The sequence below is a fragment of the Mauremys mutica genome, chromosome 1 (assembly GCF_020497125.1).
Source record: "Mauremys mutica isolate MM-2020 ecotype Southern chromosome 1, ASM2049712v1, whole genome shotgun sequence".
In the NCBI taxonomy this organism is placed as follows: Eukaryota; Metazoa; Chordata; order Testudines; family Geoemydidae; genus Mauremys; species Mauremys mutica.
Window position 1 is genome coordinate 90,762,649 of NC_059072.1, and position 21,366 is coordinate 90,784,014.

Sequence of the window (21,366 nt, forward strand, 5' to 3'; positions counted from 1 at the left end):
GCTTCCATTGGGGGAACTTCTGGGAATTGTTGGGCTCCTGAGATCACATGGTCCATAGGTAGTTTGGGAGGCCAATTCTACACAAAGGCATAGCAACTATTAGTGCCAGTCTCAGGCCAGAGTGTCAGAAACAGGGCAGCCACCCCAAACTAGTGGTATATTCTATAATCAGATTTCACCAATCCAGTAACAAACGTGAACTCCTGGATCACTATATTAGTCTTACCATGGAGTCACAGGCAGTCCCCTTAGACTCTCTAGCCTATCTTGCCACCCAGATAAACTGGACTTTGTGATAATGGTCACTATACTAAATATCACATCACATTAGGTTACTTCCAATCCCAAAGATCAGTTGCTTACCCCAGACCAATTGCTACTCTGGATATTACCAAAAGCAATGCTGGCAGCCAATTCTCTAGTAAACTAACTGAAGATTTATCAGCTAAGAAAAAGAAATGAGAAGTTAAAGCAGGTAAAATACATTAATAGGTGAGTCAAATTTTGTAAGTTGAAAATGACAGCAGAGCTGTAGCAATCTGCTAGTTTTCCAAAAGTCCCTCATGGTCAGTACCGGGTTTACAATGGCTCCGGTGGCACCGTGGCACCAGGCCCACACTTGGAAGAGGCCCACCAGGGCTGGCTCTTGGCACCAGCAAACCAAGCACGGGCTTGGGGTGGCACATTTTCAAGGGCGGCATTCTAGCCATCTTTTGTTGTTGTTGTTGCTTCCAGCGGCAAAAGGCTGGAACCGGCCCTGGCAGCAGCAGTGCGCCATGCGCTGGGGCCACTGTGGTTCGTGTTGGGGAGCAACACCTGCACCTTGTGGCTGGGCTGGGCAGGCTCTGAGTGGGGGACACTCGGGCTGGGGGCCGCCCACGGGGCGCACGGAGCCACCTGCAGGTGCCGCAGGGTAGCCACCCCCCAGCGCCGCAGCCGGGGCTGGGCGAAGTGGCCCAAGCCGCCCAGGGACTGCGGCAGGGCAGCCAGAAGCAGCAGCAGGGCCATAGAGGGCAGGGCACTGCCGTGCGGGGCCAGGGGTGGCAGGGGGTGTGAGTGGGGGAGGGCACTGCTGGGTGGGAGAGAGCCAGGGCCTGGGTGGGGGGCAGCCAAAATTTTTTTTGCTTGAGGAAGCAAAAAACCTAGAGCCGGCCCTGGGGCCCACAAAGGGTTAATCCAGCCCTGGCCACACCCCAGCAAAGTGAAGAGTCAGCAACTTCCCAGCAATGGCTAAAACACTCAGCAGCCCTGCTCAGGGTTACCCAGAAAAATCAAAAAAACAAACAGTATTAAACTCTAATGTTTTTACTTCATTAGACTCTGTAAGTGTCATGGCTGGCCAAGCCTGTCAAGTCTCAATTCAGCTCACATTGATGGTAGTGTGAAGATTTGCACTGACTTAAATGGGAGTTGTATCAGGTCCTAAATGAATTATCCCCATAGTGGGCCCATGACTGTTGGTGACTGAGGTCAGGACAGATTCTGAGCCCAGATAAGGATTTATTTTGGGTTTAATGTTTCTCCAACCTCCTGCTGCCAGATCACCAGAGCTCTTAGCTGCCCACTTCTCTAGCATTACAACTAGATTCTGTCTAGTTCACTACTTATCTAGCCCTGTCGCCATAGTATCTGTGTGTCTCCTCAGTATTTTAAACTAGAAATAGCAATAAAAACTCTCTCTTCCTTTCCTGGCTGTAGGAGAAAAAGCTCGATCAGGCTGTAGGCTTTGTGTTTGTTGGGTTGCTTCTGTTGGTGGGTGAGACTGAGGAGGGGTGTTGTATGTAGAGCTGAGCAAATTTTCACAGGCAACTTTTGGGGGGGGGGGGAAATTGGCAACAGCCAAACATTTGCAAATGCATGTCAATTTTGCCATGTTTTTCATTTTGAATTTTTTAAGTCAAGCTGAAAAATGCCAAATGGACTGTTTCAATATTTTTCTGACCAAAGATTTTTGATAGTTTAGTTGGAAACAACTTTGTTTCAAATTTTCATTTAATTTTATTTTTAAATGTAACAGCGCAAATCAAAATAAAACATTTCTTTTTTATGGAAATAAAACATTTCAATCGAGCCAAAATAAGACTTACTTTTTGCTGATTTATTTTTGAATTTTCAATTTGCTGAAAATGTTCAAGATTTACATTTTCATTTTGAACTGGGACTTTTTTTTTAATTGTGAAGTTGCCCACAAGCCAAAAAATCCATTTTTCACCCAGTTCTACTGTGAAGACTCCCATTTACTTCAATAGAAATTGAATTGTGGCCAAAATCAAGCTCCCACTGCCAAGGCAGCAAATATCTTGGCCTTCTACTCTGGTTCTGCAAAGAGATTGTCTGTCCACTTCTCTGGATACCATCAACACATTTAAACACCTCCCACATATTTAAAACTATAAATAGCAACAATAGTCTCTTTTTAGCCTGCAGGAGAGCTGCATTAAATTACTTATAGCTCAGGGGAGTGTGAGTGGGCAAAGTGGAACACTGTACAAATTGACTTTGCTTTCTTTTGATAGTTAATAACTTAGTTTTGCATTCAGTGTGGAAAGTTTGGAAGAGAGATTTGCTATTTTAACAGAAGCATGGAGCAAAGCGCTTTATCTAACCCAGGCACAGCTCAGCCAGAGGTTTCACAGTGCAAGGACTTGGATCACAGAACAGGGACTTCAGAAGAGACCAACAGGTAGGCTGGGCAATTGGAACTCAGTGGGTAATCACAGCATGTTTAATAGGAGCTCTAAGTTTCTGTTTAAAAACGGTTGTGAAACTCTCATGCAGCATTCTTCCTGTTGTCAGCGTTTGCAGTCAGAGACAGCATCATTTTTTTTTAATCCTAGCATTTGCAAATTTCAATTCAGGATGAAGACCAGATATTTTAAATAAAAAATGACAAAATTCTGCATGTCCCCTACCCTCCCCCTGAATGAAATCTTAAAGTGCTTTGATTTTGCACCAGTTAGAAAATTGCCATTTTTGTTTAAAGTAGTTTCACAGCAAAATGATTGTTCCCGCACATACTGCGAGGGGAGAACAGGGTTTGCTTTTTCACTGACCACTGCTGAACTTGACCTTTCTGCTCATTTGAGTTCACCCGCAGGCACACACACATGCATCCTGACTCATCCCATGCTCAGCTGCAAAAGCTTTGCCGTTATGTGTTTGTGCAGTAAGTCTTAACTACATCTGGAGTGGAGCTGCACAGTTCAGCTCCAAAGCTGGACTTCCCCTAAAATTTGGGAGTATTTGGATCTGGAGTTTTGGGTCCAATCGTTGTACCGATGGAGCAAGTTCAAGCTGCACAGTTTGGATCCTGTTTCAGTTTCAAAAGAGAGGTTTTCAACAGCAGTGACACCCAGTGAAGTGCCAGAGAACTGCTCCTTCCATTAATATTAGACAGCAGTTCATGAGGCAGCCCTAGAAGGGAATTATAGACTTGCAGTCAGAGGCACCGACTTCCCCTCTTTCACGTGGGTGCTCTCCCGGAGCGTGCTAACGCTGCCAAACAGTGGCTGGGCGGGAAACACTGGGAGATAGGTGGAGGAGCAGGGACGCAGCGCGCTCAGGGAGGGAGGGGAGCTTGATTGACAGTGGGTGTTCCAGCCCTGGAGCACCCACGGAATCAGCGCCTATGCTTGCAGTTACCAATGGCCCAGGCTCCCTCATCCTTTATCTGACACTGGGGTTCTGTGGCAGGGGGTCAGATCCTTAGTCATTAACTGAATTGCAGGAATATCTTGAACCTGCAAAACTGAGCTGGAAATCTCTCCAGAACAGTATTTGGAATTTCTGGTCCTAGGAAGAACTGAGAAACAGAGAAGCATCCATGAAACTGCAAAATATCTTTAGAATGCTACAACCTATTTCTGTCTCTCTTTTTCTGACACTCTCTAAAATAAAAGTATCTTAAAAATATTGAAGACTGGTTTAAGCAAAATAGCAAGCCAGATTTTTCCCCCCGACCTCTGAAATGTTTTTAGATTCAGTTTAAGTTTTGTGTGGTGAGTTCTTATTTTATCTTGCCCAGTTCATCCTGCCCTAGTGATAATTGCTAATCTGTCTATTTTAGGGTTTTATACTGTCTCCCATCCCTTCCACATAAAATCAGTAGCAATAGTGAAGTCTTGAGTGGATTTCACGGAGACACTGGCACTTCACGATTTTTGGGTAAAACATCTGCTTGGGGTAGGGTTTTTTGTTTTCATATTTTTAGATTTTATTAATTTCCTCTTTTTTCTGTGAGGGTACGGGGTTTATTGGGTAGAAGGTGTTGTCAGTGTTGTCACTCTTATGCTGGAAAGACTTCTAATGAGTTATCAGTCATCCTCAATAGCTCTGTGCCGTCCAGAGGTGAAAGTGAGGCTCCACAGGATGAGCTCACAAATTTGGGTGGAACCAAGGTGGAACAACGGGTGAAATATGTGGAAGACAAACTCAGGTAAGTTTGGTGATCTGAAATTGTATTCCATTTTAGACCCCTACCCTTGGGGCCAAACAAGTGTTCATGTTCCTAATAGATCTCTGAGGTTCACACCGTTCTTGTCATTTGCCCTCCTTGTCCTTTATTGAGATGCTGGCCCCTTCTTTGGCTAGAGGGACAATGTGTGGCCCTCCTTGTCTCCAGAGGCTCAGTGCTGTGCCTTGGCACCATTGCTTGGTGCTGACTCCTAGAGAAAGAGACAAAGAGAGAGTGGCTAAGATCATCACAGGTCTCCCACATTGCAGGGCAGGGTCATGGTCACCCAGCTGAGCAGATATGTTTTTAACCATATAAGTTTTGACTGTTTCGGTTTTTTGCCGAAGGGCTGACTAAAAATTTTGGGAGGGACTTCAGCTTTTGCAGATGTTATTACTTTATGGATATTTTATTAACTCTAATCCCTTTGCATTGTTCTTTGCCTGACGGAAGGGAAATGAATGCTCGATTTGAAGGTGCAGAGAAACGACTAGAGGTTTTGCAAGAACGGCTCAGGTAAGTGGGGAGGGTCAGGCCTCGATGACAGTGAAAAATATTGTGATTCTTTCTCAAATATCTACCATATCAAATAAGTCTTGTACATTTCCAGGTGGGCTTTCTTCTCGCTTGTGGGTATTTATACTAAAATATCAACATGCCTAGTGATTGGACTAGCTCCATTTCTCTGGCTTGGCATCGCTCTCCATGGTCAGGTTCTGAGGCTGCCATCAACTTCAGTTTGTCTTGCAATGCAAATCTGACAGTGTGATGTAACACCACAGCCTTATTATGTTGTGTGATTTTCATCTTGAAATCATGTCATGTTTTGAAACACTATGATGAATTTTAGCTCCATCCCAAATAGTTTTCTGAATAGGTAATACCCCTTTGTGCATCAGCGGGACACAGGATAAAGCCACCCTTCCTGATATAGAAAGAGCAGGTGGTAAGGTTATGCTTGGCAGGACTGTGAGTGCAGCTGCCATGACAGTATACTCTGATCCTAGAGAAAAGGGAGAGTCTTGCATTACTTAGCAGTGACCTCTTAACAGCTATTTAAGGGGTGGCATTGACAAGCTCCTAAAGAAAGGGTGGCAGCTGGGATTCTGGTGAGAGTGGAAAGGGGTGTACTGTGGGGGAGAGAAGAGAGGCAGTACCCTAGAGATGCAATACACAAGCATAACATGTCAAAATGAATCCTCCGAAAAGATCAAGAATAGTGATGAGCAAATCCAGCAAAGGTTGGTTCCAATAAACACACAAAAGTAAGGATCTTCTTTAGCCTTATCTGAATCCCATATAACTGGGCTAGAAATTGGATAAGAACAGGCTTTAGTGAGAGATTTCCTGCAACTTCTGTGCTTGGTCAGGATGGCATTACAATGACAGCAGCCTATCTCCATGGTATTTTGGAGCTTCCAATCTCAGCTAGAAAAAGGAAATACAGAGGCAGCCAGGATAAGGGAAATAGCTAATCAATCTCTTTCAAACCTGAAAGGTTATTCTTAGAATTTTGTCAACTCAAGATTGGGTTGATGTAGGACAAAAGTTCTGGTTGTTAACAGAAAGTGATCCGTGATACAGAAGTTGGAACTAGATCCAAATTTCCCCCCAAATTCAGACCAAGTTGGATCCAGAGATTTTGTTCAACCAAGTACAGTAGGCTAGCTGCAAAGACTGGATCTGGATCTGGGTATGAACTTCTCCAAAGTTCAGTTTTCTGAGTTTTGGTTTATTCCCATCTGCATTTTCTGTTCAACGTTGTTTGTCCCATCTCTAGTCAGGAAGCAGCAAGTGAGACTGATTGCTGTGGCTCCAGATCGCAGGAAGCCTCCAACAATAGTCAGTGCTTTGCAATTCAGAAGTGAGTAGTGTGTATTTTTGTTGCTATTCTGTGAATTGCCTCATCATCTAGGACCACTCACCCTGCTCTCATCTGTCACCTGTGAACTTGTTGGGACTCTAGAAACACAACCTTGTGAACAAACTTCATGAAGGTGCATGAAGACAGTAGCACACATGTCTGTGCTCAGGGAAAAGGAGATTTTTGTGAGTTAGGGACAAGCAGTGTTGCTTGTCCATCAAAAGATATTTATTACCCAAGGTTTTGACACACTGGACTGAACCAGCTCTTATCAAAGTCAATGGGAATTTTAATATTGACTTCAGTGGGTGCTGGATCAGGCCATAGTTTATAATACACATTACCTTCCTCCTAAGTATAAATATTGAGGGTAGTGAATCCCTTCAGTATCTAAATGAATCCCATCAAGTGCCTTGTGTATTCAACCTGTGAAACAAGAAATCCACAATGTAATAACATTGCATTTGGCGGCAGCAACATCACAACATAGCAAGGCCATAAATACATCTGGGACAATAACTGTCCTGTGAGCTGGGCTTGCAGAATAGATGGGTGAGAAGCTGGGACTGTCTCATAACTTCTGGAATGGGAGTGTCCTGTGCATCATTGGCTGGTTGGTGATATTTATATTGTCCATGAATCTGTTTCATGGAGCTTTCTAGAATGATCAGTGCAGAAAAGTTTCATCAGAAGGAGGAAGAATGTGAAAAGCTGAAGAAAGAAAAAAGAGTCTTAGAGCAAATATAGGGGATTTGTAAATATTTCCTCCAGAGCTTATCTTTCTACAAGGAGCCTGATCCTTCTCCCAATGCTGTAACCCCTCTATGCCACCGTGGCAGCCCAAGTGTCCCCTCCCCAGATTCTCAGTCTCCAGGGGATATGTGTACTACTGGCTGCAGTGAGATGGGGGACTATGGCAGTTCTGTGTCTGTCCCACTACCCAAGTGCAGATGAAAGAGGCAAGCTCTCAACATAAAACCCAAGTGCTGTTTAGACCATGCTAGCTGCCACTTGTGGAATATCACTGTGAGGGTGATACTTTTCCAGACAGAATCTGGCACACCCGGATGCTCCCTGGTCAGGCGGATATCAGTTTAGGGTTGGGAAGTACAGAGTGGAGGCTGTGTCTTGTGAATTATATGGCAATTCATAAACTATTTCCAATTTATTATTAGTTATCCTTTATGAATATCCCTTTATTCTTGATGTTTCTCATTTGTATCTGGTGCTTCCATTTTAAAATGAACTTTTTAACCCCTCTTTTAGCCCTGGATTGGAATCTGTCTTGGCCAATGCAATGAGAAGCCATAAGTTCTCTGAGTACCTGAATGACCCTTGTCAAGAAGCAGATGCGCTGGAAATGTACAACGGGCTCAGGACACATGAATGGGAGAAAGCCAAATGTGCTGCAAGTGGCTCTGCCTTCCCAATGACTTATGAAAAAGGTAGCACCATAATTAAGGTTTGTTCCTATTCATATCCATCCTAGAACTCAAATGTAATAGCACTGTACGAGCCAGTCTAATGACCTGGCATTTAGTACTTGCATGATCAAGCAGGAAACTAGATGTGACCTAAGCACCTCTTGATGCCAACTGACAGAGGGCATAGGGGCATGGGGATCCCCTAGGTTCATCAAAAAATGCCATGTATGGTCTCTAATGAAAGCCTGTGTCACACATGACATCATAATCATTGTAAAAGGAATGTATAGCAAATACATGAGGAATTAAGTGTATCTGCTGAAAATTAGGCTCTGTAGGACTGGTGGTTGAAGGCAGGTCACTGAAATGTAGTGCACCATGAGACAAACTGTCCAGACAGGAAGAGAGAGATATGTATCTCTCTGGTGGGCCATTGTGTGCCTTACAATAAAATTCTATTCCCATACTGAGTCAAATGTTCATTAAGAGTTTCCAGAAACTTTAGAAGGAAATTAACTGAAAGAGATAAAGAGCCGAGGGTGCCCTGTTTTCAGGTGAAGATCAAAGTTCTGGCCTGGTATATCTGGGGGGTGCAGAGAGATGCTCTGGCATCCTTCAGTCTGTGAAGACAAGTTTCCAGCTGGATTGATCTTATGAAAGAGGGATCTCAGCCATCCTGGTTGAAAATGCTGGGGAAAAGACTGGGAGTAAGCTCTCCTGGAAGAGACAGGGGAATACCTTGTGAGTTTAGTTTAGCTGAAACAAGCATGTTATGGTTTATATGTAACTATTTGTTTCCAGCATTGTTACTTACTATCATTTGACTCTCTCCATTTTGATAAAAAAAAACCTTATTCTTGTTTCACTATCCATGTATCTAAGTGCTGTGTGTTAAGCGGAGTGGTGATCCTGAGCTGACTGTAGTAAGCTGGTGTGTCCTGGGAGCAGAGAATCTAAGAGTTCTAAGAGTGTTCAATGAATTAGAGGCTGGATGCTCCATGAGGATGCGTGGAGGACTCAGTAGGGGGTGGGTGCCTCTTGCTAACCTGTACAGAGAAGTGAGGCCTGCGGAGACCTGGAAAGCAGGGCTTGTGTTGCCAGAGTTTGGGGGAGTCGGGGAGCTGGCACTCAGCAGGTAGAGAAAAGACTTCCTCACACTAAGGGCAGGTGGTAGCGAGGTGCCTCACAATCCTGGGTAACCCTGGGAAGTGTCACAAAAGGGTCAGCTACTACGTTGTTAACTCTTATTTTCCAGCCCAGCAGGGCCTATGGAATGCCATGGAGACCAACCTAATGGTGCTGCACAGTCCTGGCATTCAGAAGAGCAGGTTCAATTCCTTGTTGCCATTTCTCACTCCAACTAGGCATCAGCTGAGAGTGTTGCACCATCTTGTCTGGTTTCCTTCTGATTCCTTGTGCTGTGCCACATAGGAGATCTAGTTTTGATTTCTAATTATTGCTTCAAGACTGGGTGTATTGGGGAAAAAAATCACCACTGTATATTAAGAGGACAGCACAGGTGCACAGAAATGGAGTGACTGCTGTCAGAAATGTCTGCACCAATTGTGCAGTGGGAGGCACCCACACTGGCACTCCCTTAATTGATTAACCTCTAGCTATTATTGAGATAACTTCAATCCCTGATAGCTACCTGAAGCTTTTTTGCACATGGATTCAAGGTGCATTTCTACTGATTGAGGGATGTTACAGTCGAATGACCTCTCTACTGAAGATGAGATTTACGTCTTGTACGTACTGCACCATGACTCTTGATTCTCATCAATATTTACAATGATCTGTTGTTATCTTTGCACCACAGGCTGTGTTTTCCATATGTGAAGAAGACCTGTCACAAAGACTGAAGCATATTTTTGAACTCCTTGAGATTCCAGTTTCAAAGAAAACCACAAGCCTCTTTGACAGCCAACAGGTCATTTAACATTATAGCTCAGTAGGACTTGGGTAGCAGCGAGAAGCTGGGTAACCTGCTTAGATCTGCCACTTCTCTACAGCCTTATTCACACAAGGGAAATATCTCAAATGTCCCACAGTTGCTAAACCTGGTTCTGCACCAACTGTGTGAGCGATGCTGGAAGCAGGCCCGGCTCTAGGCTTTTTGCCGCCCCAAGCAAAAAAAATGTTGGCTGCCCCCCACCCGGGCCCTGGCTCTCTCCCCGCCACCATTGCCCTCCCCCACTCGCACCCCCTGCCACCCCAGGCCCCTCACGGCAGCGCCCGGCCCTCTATGGCCCCGCTGCTGCTTCTGGCTGCCCTGCCGCAGTCCCTGGGCGGCTTGGGCCACTTCGCCCAGCCCCGGCTGCGGCGCTGGGAGGCGGCCACCCTCCAGCACCTGCAGGCAGCTCCATGCACCCTGCGGGCAGCCCCCAGCCCGAGTGTCCCTCACTCGGAGCCTGCCCAGCCCAGACACAAGGTGCAGGCGCTGCTCCCCGACACGAACCACAGTGGCCCCAGCGCACGGCTGTGCTGCTAGGGCCGGCTCCAGGCTTTTGCCACTGGAAGCAACAACAACAACAACAACAAAAGATGGCCAGAATGCCGCCCTTGAAAATGTGCCACCCCAAGCTCGTGTTTGGTTTGCTGGTGCCTAGAGCCAGCCCTGGCTGGAAGCCCTAACATAGACAGGCAGCTACAATAGAAATAACATGAGCTAAATTGTGAGCTGTGCAGGACAGGCAGAGTAGAGGGGAGAACCGTGATTCCTTTATCTTTGTAATTAGTGTGACAGGAGAATGGCTGAGTCATATGTAGTGTGGTAGGTCACATGACTGAGACACACTAATCCTGTCATTGACTGTCTGGAATGCACTTACAAGAGAGAAACCTCCTTCCAACCCCATGTCCCAGTCTGGGCATTTGCCCAAACCCTGAGAGATGGAAGTTTCCAAATCACTGTTTGGCCAATAACCAGGAATTGGATTATTCCCATTTCATATCGGCTAAGTCAGGCTGTTTTGTTCTTTGTTTGGTTTGTAGCTGCCCCCTGGGCTGGCAAGAGAGATAAAGAATCACCTTAAAAATCTCTATTTTAACTATGGAGAAGACTTTTACCAAGCCAAGAGTAGGGTGAGTAAATACCAAGCCTGGGAAGGGGGTTCCATTTCCAAACATGTCTGTGAAACTCACGGTATTAAAAGACACACCACTGAGTTCTGTGCTGTATCGTCCACGTCTACCATGGGGGTGGGATTCACCAAACTCCAAGAATTTTCCTATCCAGCCCCTCCCTTTTACTCCTCTTTCCGCCCCCTCAAAAGGCAGGTCTACACGTAAAACACTGCAGCGGTGCAACTGTAGTGCTTCAGTGAAGATGCTACTACGCTGAGGGAAGAAATCCACCTCTATGAGAGGCAGCAGCTATGTTGATGGGAGAAGCGCTCCTGTCCACCTAGTGCTGACTACCCGGAGGGCTAGGTTGGTATAACTGCATTGCTTGGGGATGTGGATTTTTCACGCCCCCTCAGGGATGTAGTTAAAATGCCAATGTAAGTTTGTAGCGTAGCTGCACATCGTGGTAACACCTCTGGCTGAGGAGCTCTAGGTGCTCCTCCCTTCACACCCTGTTAATGCCACACCTTCCATCTGCCAGAAGGGGCTGATAGAGAATGTGCATCTGGCTTCTATGCTTGCCCATGAAAGCTGGACATTACATTGTGCTATGTGGAACTGGGATAACCGTAAGTGGGTGGAACCCTGATTTCAATACCTATATTCCAGTTCTATAAAACCAGACTGTCCTGTTTCTTGTGGTAAATGTCCATCAGGGCTGCAATGGACCTGTGTGGTCAGCCTGCAGTTTGGACATTTCAAAAATCCCTGGTTTCTCTGGTCTCCTGAAAGGCTTTGTTTGGATATGTGGGAGAAAAGGCAGCCCAGGAATTTTGTCAGGCCTCTGGCACGCTGAGTCCCATAACCTAGAACTTCTCCTGGTGCGGAGATCAGACTAAATAAAAGATCCCTGGGTGTATTTCCCTCACCACTATCAGTTCTGGCTTATGAATTCCATTACTGGTGTCAGTTACTCCATATTTATAAGCTGCAAACTGAGTCAACGGGTGGTGGTAGAATCTGCTTAACAATTAACATAACAACATTACAAAATCCCTATGATACTCACTGTCCTCATTTTATTTTCAGCCTTCGCTTCCTCCTGATCTACAGATGTTTCAGCCACTTGTACATTTCACAGCAGAGTGCTACAAAATTTACTGTTTGTTGCTTCTTCAGAACCCACCCATTAAAGCTGTGTGGCCCACAGAGGAAAAAATCCCAATCTCTTGCATACAGCATGTGGACAATAAAAACGTGGAGGATAGGATGCCATTAAACTTTCTGTGGCCCGTGCTGGCATGTGGGAGACTAGTATTTAAGAAAGCTGTAATCTATGATTAAATGGAATGGCTGTTTGGAATCTGATTATACCTCTGTGTTATAAAACAATTAAAAAAAAATAGTGAAAGAGCAGCCTTGCAGTTTGTATCTTTTTTTATTCAAATTCTCAGGTTTTAGCTCGTGTAGCATATACTCCTGGAAGGGGATGTGACATAGAGACCACTGGTACCTGCTGGCAAAGGGGTCACTGCTTTATAGCAGCAAATCCTAACTGGCTTGACAAGCTCACTATACCTTGCACACAGCTTTCATAGTAGTTATCCATAAAGAATGCCATGAGAGGTCTCAAAACCATGGTCACACTGGTCATTAATAGGGTTGTGAAATGTATGTACAGATATTATGTGAGGGGTTATATGCCTGTACTGGAAATATGTTTAGATTCGGTATCAAGGTATGAGTCACCAACCAAAGAGAAAGGAGATAATATGTGTGTCTCTCTGCCAAAATGTAACTTAAGATTGTAGGCTAACAAAATGGAATCCCCATCTACACAGGAAGTCACCAGAGCCCCGGGAAGTCAATAGAGAAGAGCACACTGGAAAAAACAAGTGATGGGGGAGTGATACTGCCCCTGACTAGAGACAATGAACTTTGGGAGATATAGGGAGAAGACAAAAAGACACCCTTTTATCCTGAACCTAGGAAGTAAATGAACAGTAGTTTACATTTGTGAAAATAGGATCTCAGCCAACCTTGGCTGAAACACTGCAGAAAAGGCTTTGGGTAAAATAAACTTCTTTAGAAAGGGGTTTGGCTTGTTAAGTTGAGTCTCTAGAAAGCATGTATTCATTTTCTTGTATATGTCTTACGGTTTGGTTGCTGATTTCTGTTCCCCCCGTCACACCTTTCTACTCCTGGAATGCCAAACATGGACACAATATTATCCACTCAAACTGACCTATTCACTTCTGCATTTAACTTTGGACTCTCCAAGATACCCATCTTTAAACAAATTATCTAGCATCTCAGCTTAGAATTATAATACAGGACAAGTGTACAATTTCCAAGCCAACATAATGTACTATTTAATATGGTATAACATGCCTTGATTAATAAAACAAACAAAAAAAGAAAATAAAGAGGCTGAAGGTTAATCCAAGTCACATTGTTCATTTCTATTGGATCAGTCAAAATAATAACACAGTGACTATTTGTATTTATAAAGCATCTCTCCCTCAAAGTGCTACACATTTTAGTGTCATTTAAAAAGAGTCAGGGAGGGGCTAAAACAAATCTCAAGGAGGAGTGACTTCCAGAAGATCACCCAAGTGAGGACCCAAATGCCCACCACCTGGTCTGTAGTGGAGGGATCCCTGAAAAGCTGGTGACTTCGGAATACAAATATATCCCAGAGAAAAAGGCTCCAGATTGAGACCTTGAATCTGGCCAGGCTTTGTACCACTAAGAACCCAGATCCCCAGCTGTTGTCAATTGTTGCAGCTCCACTGATGTAATGGAGCAACAATGATTTACACCAGCTGGGGAACTGACCTAAAATCTTTAAAAAACTATCTGGGCCAAATTAAAATCCAGCTCCTGCTTTGCAGCCAGTCAGTGTAAAGAATGAAGGGTGCACCTAACATGATCATAGCTGCCAACAGCCCTGACCAACAGAAAGTGAAATGGGCAATACCTCAGAAAGACAAGAGGTCCAGATAAATACACTGACATTTAAATGCTACTCCAAACCTCTGCCTGTGCTAAAGTGAGCTGGAAAACTCAGGAGAACTGATTTTTCTCATGTGACTTCCAGTACTTCTGGCTTCTGAGAGGTGAGAAATACCAGCAAGAACATCTTTGCTCATGGTATGTGAGGGCTTTCCATTTTGGTCCTGCCTGGAAGTTCCAGGTGGAAAAAGAATAAGTCAACCAAACTTTTCTAAATCTCAGATGGTTCTTGTTTTGGTCCAAGTAGATTCCTATTATATCTGAACTGGTCCATCCATTTGTGACACTCCGTATCTCGGGGGAACACCTGGCCCCCCCATGTTCATCCTTATAATATGATTGTGTGGTATCCAATGCAAACGTTGTCATGTCGGGTGTCTTCAGAAGGCTCATGATGCACAGAGGATTGTTGTTATAGTGATGTTATAGGTCATAATTTCATGTATATAGTTATGAGGCTGAAAATGTGTCCTCATAGCTTAAAACAAGCCCAGGGAAAACTCTCCGGGAACAGAGGGGCAGTTCACACCGCCGCGTGAACAGCACAGGAGTGAGGGTTATCACAGCAGAGCAGGGTGAGGCTGGCTCCCAGAGACAAGGATTGGAGTGACTTAGCAGATCATCAGCACAGATAACACCATGGGAACGTCACATCATTCCTAGTACAGGTTTGCAAAAATGTCTATATTAATGACCAGACATAACAGAGATACTGGCTCAGATATCTGGCTGCAGCCATAGTGAGCTTGGCATAGCCCACAATATGGAGTAGGGGACAAAGGTGACGATGCCATTTTATACACCGTGGATACTGGAGCTGTCAGGAGCCAGTTCAGTCCCCAGAATAAGCTAGAGCAGCTTCAAAGGCTGCCCTAACTTATGTCCTGGCAGCAGCTGTCCCCAAGGAACCATTCAGAAGATTAATATAACATAAGAATAGAAGAGTGGCCATACTGGGTCAGACCAAAGGTCCATCTAGCCCAGTATCCTGTCTTCTGACAGTGGCCAATGTCAGGTGCCCCAGAGGGAATGAACAGAACAGGTAATCATTAAGGGATCCATCCTCTGTTGCCCATTTCCATCTTCTGGCAAACAGAGGCTAAGGACACCATCCCTGCCCATCCTGGCTAATAGCTTTTAATGGACCTATCCTCCATGAACTTATCTAGTTCTTTTTTGAATCCTGTTATAGTCTTGGCCTTTACAACATCCTCTGGCAAGGATGCCTCTTCCCTCCCCCTGGCACAATACTAAACATGGGTCTGCAAATGGGAAGCAGTAAAGGCCCATTCTGCAGGCCTTATGTTACTAGTGAACCCTTCTTACACTGGATTGGTGGAAGCAGATTCCCCAGTGGGAAGACCTGGTTGGTTTTCATCCTTTGTTCTGCAGGAGCAGTGTAAAGGAGCCACATAGCAGCCCAGAATCAGAGCCCAAGTGTGGCTTGCTACTGTGCATGGGACTCATTACCTTTTCAGCAGATGCCACACCTTCAGAGAATTCTGTTTTATACTTTGACAGACCAGGAAACAACATCTCTGTCATCTCATGTCTCTCTTGTAGTCCTTTGATCATAGCATTAATCTCCACCCAGAATGTTTTCACTTTCAAAATCACCATCTGGGTTCTGGTTAAATGCTTGGATGCCTCTTTCAAGTGCTTATTTTCCCCTAAGGGAGCTAGCAAACAATATGCAAACATAAGCCATTTCAGCAAACGATGATTTGCATAAATGTATCTTGCTTATGGAAAAAACCTTATTCAATTGCTAGTTAAAGATACTCTACCTATACATTTTTTATAGGAGAGATCTCACTCTCTATTGCAATTTTTAGGTTTTCAAAGTAATTTTCTATGAAATTTTATGGGTTTCATCCTTATTAAATTCCTTCAGTCTTTTCCATAAGGTACTAAAACTAAATCAGTGCTTACCTATATGGTGACTCAGCGTGCTTTGCAGAAAAGCAGAAAGAGAGCATTTTGCACCTTTATGAAAAAGAAAAAGAAACAAACAAAGCTGTAAACCAGAGAAGTTGTACTAAATGTTAGAGACGCAGTCTGTTAATTTAGGACAGACAAATCTCATTGCTTCAAACTTCTTTTAAAGTGCATTACAAATAGATGTAAAAAGAACGGGAGTACTTGTGGCACCTTAGAGACTAACAAATTTATTTCAGCATAAGGTTTCATGGGCTACAGCTCACTTCTTCGGATGCATAGAATGGAACACACAGACAGGAGATATTTATACATACAGAGAACATGAAAAGTTGGAAGTACGCATACCAACTGGAAGAGTCCAATCTCTGAAACAAATAGATGTGTTTCCATTATGTTAGATATCAAAGATGAAATGTCTTCTTTAACTTTAACCCTTCTCCTACAATGCTGGAAATGCTGGGCTAGAACTTGCCAGCCAGAAAGTGAGACTAACTAGAAAGAAATGTGAGAAGGTGATAAATAGCTGGGCCTGAGCAAAAGGAACAAACGGGCAGGGGACATGTCTGACTGAGGCATGTGGTGTAGGTATGGCACTTGTATCAGACAAGACTTGGTTTTTGCGAACTGCACTTGGTTATTCTAGGACTTGGCAGCTGCAGCCACCATTTTGAAAGCCTTGTATGGAAGTGTGCATTCTCATAGAGACTTGGCTTCACTCTGCTCTGTATTGCGCAACCCCCCTAGCACAGATGAGCTGTAAAAAGTGACGTACCCCAGTATAGATTACCCTGGTGGCAGTACCTGTAGCTACCGCAGTGCCAAACACATTTGTGTAGCCAGGCCCTGAGCTCCATGGTGTTACTCTGGGGGAATTCTGTGCCAAAAAAATTAAAAATTCTGCACACAATATTTGAAAATTCTGCAAAATTCTGCATATTTAATTTGTCAAAATAGCACAATATAATCATGCCAGTTTCAATTATTTTGGTAATTTATTTCAAAATATCTGTCAGCAAGTATGTCTGTAACAATACAGAGCAATAAAGAAAAAAAGATTCTGGTAATTTTTTTCATAAATAGCTTTCTTACTAGGCATGTTATGCAAAACTTTGAGTAATTCATTTAAATTAAAATACAGACCTACATTTCCTGCACCTGTCAGAGGTAGTGCAAAGGCTGGGGAAGTCAGGGGTAACGGAGGAGCTGAGGGAGTGCTGCATTTCCCCCTTTTGCCCACCAGAGGCCGTTGTGCACCAGACCAGCGGGCTGCATTCACAGCAGCCGGCTGTTCTGGTGCCATAGCGGCCTCTTGTGGGCAAAAGGTGGAAATGCAGCACTTCTTGGGCAAAATGTCTTTTAGGCGGGAAAATACAGAATTATTCGGGACAGAAGAATTCTGTGCGTCCGCAGATGCGCAGAATTTTCCCAGGAGTAATGGTGGTCAGGGGCAGTGCACCTACTTCTACACCCATTCAGGGGCTGCGCCTGCAGCAAACCCCAGCCTGCATGGCCAGAGGGTGCAGAGGAGGGAATGGGAGGGGCATGAGTCATGACACTGCTTCAGCCCTTCTTTCTGTGCATCCCTGAGGAATATGGAGGGAACACTCCCCCATTTGCAGGGGCTAGTTGTGCCAGACCCTTAAATAGGATCCTTCTGACCCCGCCCCCACACTTCCCACACACACCATATACTCATGTAAGGGCTGGAAGCAATCTGACCCTAACACATTTTAACTAGCCATGGTGATGGGGGAAGAGAAGATTATTTAAGGGCAAAGAGACAAAGCAAGGGGTGGAGATGCAATAAGGGGCCAGGGTCCTTGAGCCCCCTGCTCTTTTCTTGTCTGTCCTTTCTTCCTGCCCTTCTTTCATACTTGCTTTCATGCTCAGTTTGGAGATGTCAGTTTCTCAAATTCCTTCCTCAGGCCAGAGAAGCTGAAATACAAATGTGGTATTCCGGTGAAGCAAATATTGAGCAAGCACTTAAATAAGCAGCCAAAGGAGCAGTGGTGGGACTATACAGGACAAGTATCAGAGGGGTAGCCGTGTTAGTCTGGATCTGTAAAAGCAGCAAAGAATCCTGTGGCACCTTATAGACTAACAGACGTTTTGGAGCATGAGCTTTCGTGGGTGAATACCCACTTCGTCGAAAGCTCATGCTCCAAAATGTCTGTTAGTCTATAAGGTACCACAGGATTCTTTGCTGCTTATACAGGACAGAGGGTGGAAGTATTCAAAACTCTTTATGTACCTAACATGGCTGGTTCAGGGATATTGAACCCAAACCTGCTACAGTGTGAGGTGAGGGACAAAGGACCAGATTTTTAAAAGTGCTTAAAGATCCAGAGCGGCACCTAGGCCAGATCCTCAAAGATATTTAGGTGCTGAACCTACATTGCTTTCAATTGGAGTTAGTCACCTAAATGCCTTTGAGGATCTGAGCCATAGTGGGATTTCCAAAAGCACCTCCAAGGTGCCCTCTAAGCACCTATCTGCATCTTTAGGCACTTTAATACCTTTAAATGTTTGGCCCTAAATGACTTACTTAGGGAGGAGGGATATCTCAGGGGTTTGAGCATTAACTTGCTAAACCCAGGATTGTGAGTTCAATCCTTGAGGGGGCCACTTAGGAATCCAGGGCAAAAACTGGTCCTGCTAGTGAAGGCAGCGGGCTGGACTCAATGACCTTTCAAGGTCCCTTCTAGTTCTAGGAGATTGGTACATCTCCAATTATTTATTTTTTTAACTTGTCTCTCCTTATTCAGCTGATTCTTTGCCAAAAGTTTCTAGAGAAAAAGAGATTACTTTTTCCCCATCTTCTCATAGACTCATAGACTTTAAGGTCAGAAGGGACCATTATGATCATCTAGTCTGACCTCCTGCACAATGCAGGCCACAGAATCTCACCCATCCACTTCTATAACAAACCCCTAGCCTATGTCTGAGTTACTGAAGTCCCCAAATTGCGGTTTGAAGACCTCAAGCTGCAGAGAATCCTCCAGCAAGTGACCCGTGACCCATGCCCAATGCTGCAGAGGAAGGCGAAAAACCTACAGGGCCTTTGCCAATCTGCCCTGGAGGAAAATTCCTTCCCGACCCCAAATATGGCGATCAGTTAAACCCTGAGCATGTGGGCAAGACTCACCAGCCAGCACCCAGGAAAGAATTCTCTGTAGTAACTCAGATCCCAACCCATCTAACATCCCATCACAGACCACTGTGCATACTTACCTGCTGATAATCAAAGATCAATTGCCAAAATTAGGCTATTCCATCATACCATCCCCTCCATAAATTTATCAAGCTTAGTCTTAAAGCCAGATATGTCTTTTGCCCCCACTACTCCCCTTGGAAGGCTGTTCCAGAACTTCACTCCTCTAATGGTTAGAAACCTTCGTCTAATTTCAAGTCTAAACTTCCTAGTGTCCAGTTTATATCCATTTGTTCTTGTGTCCACATTGTTACTAAGCTTAAATAATTCCTCTCCCTCCCTAATATTAATCCCTCTGATATATTTATAAAGAGCAATCATATCCCCCCTCAACCTTCTTTTGGTTAGGCTAAACAAGCCAAGCTCTTTCAGTCTCCTTTCATAAGACAGGTTTTCCATTCCTCAGATCATCCTAGTAGCCCGTCTCTGAACCTGTTCCAGTTTGAATTCATCCTTCTTAAACATGGGAGACCAGAACTGCACACAGTATTCCAGATGAGGTCTCACCAGTGCCTTATATAACAGTACTAACACCTCCTTATCTTTGCTGGAAATACCTTGCCTGATGCATCCTAAAACCGCATTAGCTTTTTTAATGGCCATATCACATTGGCGGCTCATAGTCATCCTGTGATCAACCAATACTCCGGGGTCCTTCTCCTCCTCTGTTACTTCCAACTGATGCGTCCCCAATTTATAACTAAAATTCTTGTTATTAATCCCTAAATTCATGACCTTGCACTTTTCACTATTAAATTTCATTCTATTACTATTACTCCAGTTTACAAGGTCATCCAGATCTTCCTGTATGATATCCCGGACCTTCTCTGTGTTAGCAATACCACCCAGCTTTGTGTCATCCGCAAACTTTATTAGCACATTCCCGCTTTTTGTGCCAAGGTCAGTAATAAAAAGGTTAAATAAAATTGGTCCCAAAACTGATCCCTGAGGAACTCCACTAGTAACCTCCTTCCAGCCTGACAGTTCACCTCTACTTCTTGCAGGAAATCTTGGCTCCAGCAGTCCATCTTAACAAGACCTGATTTTGCCATCTCTATCTCATTGATTTTTACCACTCTCCTGAGCACAGGAAACAGGGAAGAAATAACGTTCTGGGTAGTTATTGCATGCTATACAGGGAGGAAATATGTCAGTATGGTTAGTTCATGCTAAAATCAATTTCATTGCATGGAGAATTAGGCAAATGTCTCCAGATGTTAATGAGAATTGAGGTGTTAACTGCATTGTCTTTCTTTGTAAATTCAGTCAACTGTGCAATGAAGATTGCTTGGGACTGCTATGTAGACAGAGATGGCGTAACAGCGCTGTATGTATGTCTATTATATAATTTCCATGATAAAGCCAGGGAATTTCATACAAAAGGCAAGGCCAGAACAGCCTATATTTTCAGGAGGCCAATGAATTGCAGGTGACTAACAACCTAATTTCATCTACAGATCAGGTGATCATCCAAGTGCTAATGTTTGCTGCTCCATTCCCCACTCCCCCGTTGCTCGCTCTTCCCCACCCTCACACACTTACAACAGGTTGGGGCAGGAGGCAGTGGCGTAGCCAGGTTTTCAGTGTAGGGGGAGCAAAAAACATAAAAAAGGCGTCCCCCCTTGGCTCCTCCTCTGGCCACGCCCCCTTGACTCCTCCTCTGGCCACGCCCCCAGACCTATTCCCCCCCCCGCTCACCTTCCCTCCTGCACTGCTGCCTGTCCCTGGCTCCTGTCCCAGCGCTGAGCTGCACGGGCCAGCAGGCGCAGCTTCCGCACCGGCCTGCAGCCCCGCGGCTCCTCCGGCCGTGTGGTTGGCAGCGCCGGCCGGCAGGTGCCGCTTCCATGCCTGCCAGCCTGAGGGGAAGCAGCTGCTTCCACTGAACCCCACCAGCTACGCTACTGGCAGGAGGTTGGAGTTCGGGAGGGGGGTGCGGGCTCTGGGCTGGGGCCGGGGGGTTGCAGTGTGAGAGGGGACTCTGGGCTGAGCCTGGGGCAGAGGTTTGGGGTTCAGGAGGGGATGAGGGGTACAAGCACTGGGAGGGAGTTTGGGTGCAGGAGGGGGCTCTGGGCTGGGGCAGAGTGTTGGGGTGCAGGAGGGGATATGGGGTGCTGGCTGTAGGAGGGGGCTCAGGGCTGGGGGTTTGGTTGCTGTGGGCTCCCGCAAGGCAACACTTACCTTGGGTGGCTCCCGGGCAGGGACGCAGTGGAGCTAAGGCAGGCTCCCGGCCTGCCCCAACCCCACACCACTCCCGGAAGGGGTCAACGCACCCCCGCAGCCCTGTGGGGGACACGTGGCCACACGCTGTCCCTCTCTGCAGGCACAGCAGAGGCAGTGCTTGCAGGCAGGAGCAGCATCCAGAGACCCCTGCTCCCTCTCCCGCTGGCCCATG

General features: G+C 45.3%; 1 protein-coding gene across 2 annotated transcripts; it reads left to right on the forward strand.

Moving 5' to 3' along the window:
* Window positions 1–1,228: 1,228 nt before the first annotated feature.
* Window positions 1,229–12,223, forward strand: LOC123353543. 2 transcript variants are annotated; one of them, XM_044994700.1, is made up of 9 exons: window positions 1,229–1,322; window positions 2,579–2,683; window positions 4,331–4,435; window positions 4,907–4,969; window positions 6,234–6,317; window positions 7,584–7,779; window positions 9,561–9,671; window positions 10,736–10,825; window positions 11,897–12,223. In XM_044994700.1, the coding sequence occupies exons 2-9, from the start codon at window positions 2,583–2,585 to the stop codon at window positions 12,149–12,151; spliced, it is 1,005 nt and encodes a 334-aa protein (XP_044850635.1). In that variant the 5' UTR covers window positions 1,229–1,322; window positions 2,579–2,582; the 3' UTR covers window positions 12,152–12,223. The 2 variants fall into 2 exon arrangements, 1 of the variants encoding a protein (XP_044850635.1); XR_006574528.1 differs by lacking the exon at window positions 1,229–1,322 and having other exon boundaries at window positions 2,284–2,683; window positions 7,584–7,762.
* Window positions 12,224–21,366: the final 9,143 nt, after the last annotated feature.